The sequence below is a fragment of the Bicyclus anynana genome, chromosome 13 (genome assembly GCF_947172395.1).
Source record: "Bicyclus anynana chromosome 13, ilBicAnyn1.1, whole genome shotgun sequence".
Taxonomy (NCBI): Eukaryota; Metazoa; Arthropoda; class Insecta; order Lepidoptera; family Nymphalidae; genus Bicyclus; species Bicyclus anynana.
In genome coordinates, this window is record NC_069095.1 from 5,830,496 (window position 1) to 5,837,133 (window position 6,638).

At 41.4% G+C, this 6,638-nt stretch overlaps 1 protein-coding gene across 1 annotated transcript; it reads left to right on the forward strand.

Annotated features, from left to right (window-relative positions):
- Nucleotides 1-137: 137 nt before the first annotated feature.
- On the forward strand, nucleotides 138-6,473 carry LOC112045931 (palmitoleoyl-protein carboxylesterase NOTUM). Its single transcript, XM_024082332.2, has 3 exons — nucleotides 138-338; nucleotides 4,341-4,441; nucleotides 5,189-6,473. The coding sequence occupies exons 1-3, from the start codon at nucleotides 288-290 to the stop codon at nucleotides 6,336-6,338; spliced, it is 1,302 nt and encodes a 433-aa protein (XP_023938100.2). The 5' UTR covers nucleotides 138-287; the 3' UTR covers nucleotides 6,339-6,473.
- Nucleotides 6,474-6,638: the final 165 nt, after the last annotated feature.

A 6,638-nucleotide genomic window follows, 5' to 3' on the forward strand; every position in this document is an offset into this window, starting at 1 on the left:
TTTGATCTGCGGCGCGTTTGATGTCGCCGCCGGAGCCGGTCCCGCTGCCCCTGCCTCACAAACGAGCCGCCCGCCTCTTACCTTTATTCGGTCCGACGCCGCGCGACGAGCCGGCCCTTCGCCCTCGCTCTAAATAGAGGCTTTATTTTGTAAACAGGGTACGGCTACCGCGTTTGGCGGCGGTGTACTGTGTAGCTCACCACCAGTCTGAGTCTGCCAGTTGCCAGTGCCAGTGCCACTGTAACCGTCGGCAGGATGGGGTGTGCGCGCGCCGAACGTTCGCCGCGATGACTGCGCGCGGACGCTGCCGCTGCCACTGGCTCACATGGACCCTCTGTGTACGTCATTTGTTTACTCTGTGATGCGTCGCCGCTCGTCAGGTGTTCGCTGGTGACGAGTGTGTTTGTTGTTGTTTTGGGCAAACACTTTGCACTTGTGCAAGACAAGACCGATAGTTCGTAACGAAAACAGTGTAGATCGCGCGCGCTGCTTGAAGTGCTGATGTTGCGTTTAAAGTTCTAGTTAAGCTTTTTGTAATAAAGCTCGTCGATGGATAAACGCTATGCTTACTCCTGTCTTGTGTTTCTGTCTGAAGAGTATGGATGCCGGTGAATTGGCACATGAGGCTTTTCACCTATACGTTGTTTGTTGGGCACAGTGTTTCGAATGTTGCTCTGTTAGATAGGCGAAGGCTTTCCACTTTACAATTTGTTCTATCAACTAGGTAGTATAAAAATAATCGTAACTTTGGGGGTCTATTATAAAGCCCGCGTAGCACGTCTCGTAATAAACCTAGATAGGTTAAATTTGGATAAATCATTAATCAGAGTTTTCTAAAAGAATAGCAGGGATGATCCAGCTTAACGAAATAGCATAGTGGTTATAATTAAATTACCAAATGCGCTCAACTAGTAATTGAATCTGGGACTTGTTTGTAAAACTCACCTCTGCGTCATCGAAATTGCTGATAAGATAAATATATTTACGCTTTAATTTAATATTCCTAATTTCTTATCCTAATTATAATAATTAGTACTTAGGCAGATTTCCATTCCAATGTTTTGCATAAAAGTGACCGAATCAAGTTACTGTATCACATTTATTTATTTATTTTTATATATCAGTACCTACCTACTTAATTTTTATTTTTCGGGTTTGGTCCAATTGTTAAGTTTTTTGCGTCAAAGATCGTTGTCTAAATTCGTTGTTTAGCGATAAGTTACAATAACTCAAAAAATAATAAAAGTCAGGTACCTACCTAGGTAAATACTTCACAAATCTGCAAAGTTTGTACAACTGTTTTTCAATTCAGTCAGAATGACATTTTTTTTTAAATGTGGTGGTTTTGGGAGGTAGCAGGTTTCAGGGGTCGAGACTCAAGAACGTCAATCCAAATGTAAAGCGGGTAATAATTATAATGATAAATCATGTCCCCAGTCGTTAGCTCAGTGTAATTAGGTATTTTATCCCCAATCTGCGGAATAGTTCCTAGTGGGCTGAATTTTTGTATACATGATATCGTGCCGACTGAAAATGTTATAAAAGTCAAAAGGTCACGAAAATCAGTTTTTCTCAAATATTTTACGATTAACAATTTTTATAATGACTTCTTCATTACAACGCCGAGATAAAGATGTATACAAAAATTCAGCCTAAGTAATTATTCCGCAGATAAATTCCGCTAATTCTACTGGTTTACGTCAGTCACTAAAGATCATTGGAAACGATCCAAATTGTTTGACAAACTTGTTAGTCAAACATGATTGTTTGCCAAACACTTCAATAATCAAAGCCCCAAATTATGACATTGTTTGACATTAGCACGCTCGATGTGACTAAAAATTTGATCGTACCCAAAGCGCTTTAGCTTCTTAAAATTCAGTTAATAGTTAATATAAGTTAATGGTGTTGTGTTATCGATGGGTTGCCACTAAGCTATTCGTAAGTGACATGATTTCTCATACCATGCCAAAATAATATATAAAAAATACTTTTTCCCTTGAATTATTAAGGGTCTGTACCTTTGTTTCTTGATCTTCTAAAAGCTCCATTGTCATAGTACATACTTGCCTAGCTTACCATAGCCTACCTACCCTATGGCAGGATGTCAAGGATGACAGACTTTCAGCTTTTATTAAATGAAGGTCAGGTCATATAGGCGCATGATCTTTGAAGGACTTTATAAATTCCTTTCTTTGTCTTGTCTATTTCCATTATGCAAATCTGATAAGATTTCAGCTATATCGGCGTGATTGAGTTTGAACATTATTATCGGAAGTAGGATTAGACCGGGATGATTAAAATCAGAGGTACATTTGTATCTGTTTACCTGTTAACTACAATACCAGAATCTGTACTTCCCATATTGATTACTATGGGTCTATCTACCTTTTGGAAATTCAGCAATATTTCATTATCCTACAATCGGCCCACATTCACCGTTTGAAGCGTGTGATATTTAATAATTTAAGCGATTTAGCCTTCCGGTACGATGTCGTGTAGAAACCGAATAGGGTGTGTATTTTCATCCTCCTCCTAACAAGTTAGCCCGCTTCCATCTTAGATTGCATCATCACTTAACATCAGGTGATATTGTAGTCAAGCTACTTTGTAAAGAATAAAAAAAATAAAACATCACTAAACACGGTTGGGTTCCATACTAATGAATGAACAGGCGTCTACAATAGGTATAAGTCTGTAATTATAATATTTCATTCTAACATGGCATTTTGCATTTTAAATTAAGACTAGCATGCTAATTAGCATTGCTATCGCAAATTATACTGTTTTATCGTTGTTTAAGTATTTTGTTTACATAATAAATTATGTAACGAAGATACTTTATACACGTGTAAATTGTAATAAACATTAAACAAAACAACCGTGTGCTAAATCAAATACGCTTAAAATTTTTTTTTAATTTATTTTGCTATTCTCCGTTATGTTGCGTCTAAGAGTCTCTGATGCATAGATATTCTTTACTAGCTGACGCCGCGCGGTTTCACCCGCGTGGTTCCCGTACCCGCAGAAATACGGGGATAATATATAGGCTATACCTAACCTTCCTCGATAAATAGGCTATCTAACACTGAAAGAATTTTTCAAATCGGACCAGTAGTTCTTGAGATTAGCGCGTTTAATCAAACAAACAAACAAACAAACTCTTCAGCTTTATAATATTAGTATAGATTTTATAAAAGCTGAAACTTAGGCAGCTTTTTTACTATACCATAAGTTAAAAAACTTACTAGCTCTCAAATCCATAAATCAATACCTATCCTTTTCTGCCCAATACGGAGGGAGTTCTAGTCTTGCAGTGGGCCATTCAAATCGGCTGATAATAATCTATACTTATAATAAATCTGTAGAGAGATCAATTCTGTAGGTACATGAAATATATTTCCAAAATAACTATCAGGGGGTGATTAGTGATCGATACTGATGCCAAAAATGGAATCAGTAAACTGTTTGTCTGTCTGTCTGTCTGTACGTTCGCTATAGAAACAAAAACTACTCAATGGATTTTAATGAAACTTGATACAATTATTTTTCACACTCCTGGGTAGGTTATAGTATACTTTTCATCACGCTAAGATCAATAGGAGCAGAGCAGTGAAGGGAAATGTTGGGAAAACGAGACAAGTTACTCGATTTTTACAGCGATAAAGGCTGGATTAAAGAGGTCTAAGGGCGGACGAAGTCGCGGGCGTCCGCTAGTAATGAATAAGCTTATACTCAATGCCGTGATCGGAGTATCAAAGACGATGCCTTAGAGAGACGTTTAAACAGTCTATACTCCTTCTGCCTTCGGACCATCAGGCGATGCTTCTACACTCGCCTAAACCCTGAGGTCGCCGCTGAGATCCCATTAAGGAGCCTAAGTCCCTTACACAAAAAAAAGCTTTACAATCGCCTAGTGTATTGGTCCTGTCCATCTCTGTGAAATATGGAGGGAGTTCTAATCTTGCAGTCATCATTAACAACCCATATTCGGCTCACTATTGAGCACGAGTCGCCTGTTAAAATGAGAGGGGATGCCTTAGTCCACGCTGGCACAATGCGGATTGGCAGAATTTTCTTAATTCTCTATTAAGAAAATTCTCAGTTATGCAGGTTTCCTCACGATGTTTTTCCTTCACCGTTTGAGACAAGATATATTTAATTTCTTAAAATGCACATAACTGAGAAGTTGGAGGTGCATGTTCCGGATCGGATTCGGACCTACGAAGGCAGAGGTCATATCCACTGGGCTATCACGTCTCTTAACCTTGCAGTGGGCCATTCAAATCGGCTGATAATGATGATGATGATGATATTTATAAACGTAAATATAATTTTAGGTACTGATTGCGGCCTGTAAAGGTGCAGCCCCACCAGACAGCCTGAGACTTGTGTGGCTGTCCAACACAACACTCACGTGCAACGATGGGTCGCCAGCGGGGTACGTAGCACACCCTAGCTTTACGGCTAAATAATGTATTCAGGTTAATGTATTAGTTAAGCAATGTGGTCCCAAGCCGATAAACGGGTAAAGCCGATAAAGGGCTTGATGTTTTATTCAAATAGGCTTTCGCAAGGTACTCTGATCTATAAGATAACAATCAGTAACGATCTCACAACCGAAATACAGCTTTTACTGACTTTATTTTTGTGCTATACAGAGTACCGTTATAAAATTCACTCAGCAATATCGAGTGCTCGTTATTCAATAGTGTATTTGCTAACTGAATTGAACGTGGTACGTCATTTTGGAGTAGTTTACTCGACTTAAATGCACATAACCCGTTGTTATCTTGTTAAGTAACGGATTATGAGATTTCGGCCATGTCAGGATAATGCTTAACTGTTAAAATAAGAGGTGGGAAGTCTATATTGTTTCACTAGTGTGCCTCTACGTTCTCCTTCGCATGACTTGTATGATGTATCCATTCATGTTGGATAACCGTATTTATCGTATCGTAGATATCCGTGTATTTAATTATTAATACCGTGGCATCTGACATCAGGTACTGGAGAAATAAAGAGTAGAGTTGTCAGTTGTGTTTATGAGCAAACAATTGAGTACTAAAATATGTTATGGCTAATCTGGAATTGGTATTGGCTATTCTATGAAATCAAGCAGAAAGACAAAGGGGGTCAGGCTAGGCCTAAAGTTTTTGGATTAAAAATGTGATTGTTTATCTTTCAGGTATTACATACGCCGCGGTAGCAACAACCACCATTGGGTGGTCTATTTGGAAGGCGGTGGCTACTGCTGGGATGAGGCTTCGTGTGCAGCGCGCTGGCGGCGGCGACCCAGCCTCATGTCTTCGACGAGATGGCCGCGAGCTCGCAGGGCGCCGGCTTTGCTCTCCGCTGACCCACAGGCGAATCCGATCTGGCACGCCTCGAATCATGTCTTACTGCCATACTGTTCAAGCGATATGTGGGCCGGTACACGCATATATCGACACTCCCCTTCCAATAGCAGCTTTAGTTTTGCAGGCCGTTTTATTGTCCGGTCGGTCCTCGATGAACTTTTGAAAATTGGACTTGCCGGACGTCTATTGCTGGTTGGGTCGAGTGCCGGTGGAACCGGTGTTATGCTTCACGTGGATGCTGCAAGGCGAAGTCTTCGTCCGTATGGTGTACGCGTGGCCGCTATTGCAGACTCCGGTTGGTTTTTGGATCGACCACCAAGAGCGAGACGTGCATCTTCTGCCGACGCCATAGCCAGACTGGGCCATTCTTTGTGGTCAGGGTCTCCACCAAATTCCTGTGTCCGAGAGTACCGCGACAAACCTTGGCTATGTTACTTCGGGTATCGCTTATACCCGCACATTCGGACACCGTTGTTTGTTTTTCAATACCTTTTTGATTCGGCGCAATTGACAGCGGAAGGAGTTCGGGCGCCACGGACTAGAGCGCAATGGGATGCAGTTCACGAGACGGGGTCAGCGATTCGAGCGAGTTTGAAACGTGTGAAATTCGCTTTTGCGCCGGCGTGTATCGCTCACGGTGCGCTCGCTCGGCCTGAGTGGTTGGCGATTAACGTGTCAGGTGTGTCGTTACCTAGAGCTATCTCGTGTTGGGAGCGGCGGTTCAGTAATGGGAGTAGACGAGTGCGAGCGCGGTGTGCTCCGCGAAGACTGATAGAGCGCTGTTCATGGCCTCAGTGTAATGGATCGTGTCCTCGGCTGCGGGATCCTCGGACCGGGGAGGAAGTGGCGCTCGCTGCGTTGCTGCAGAGCTTCGGGTTGGACGTGCGCGGCGCCGCAGCAGCTATGGGACTCGATGCGCGGGCGCTGTCTCGTATGAGTCGCGCTGAGCTGCTGCCTCTATTGGCACCGCACACGTGATATAATGACTGTTTTGTGTTTTGTGCTTTATGCACAGCTAATCTACCTCGTTTGTTACAAGTACAATTATTTTTAATGTTTAGTTATTATTTATTGTAATAGATAACAAGTAATATAAGAAAATATTTTAAGACATTCTCTTTTGTTTCATTATATGTTATGGTTTATTCAGGTATTCGGTTCAACAAAGGTCCAATAATCAAAGTTGTTTCTACTATTTTGAGTTCCAAGTAATTTATCGAACTATTATGAAACTTTCTTATGATGTTGGTCACTAGACTGACACGTAGACACGTAGAT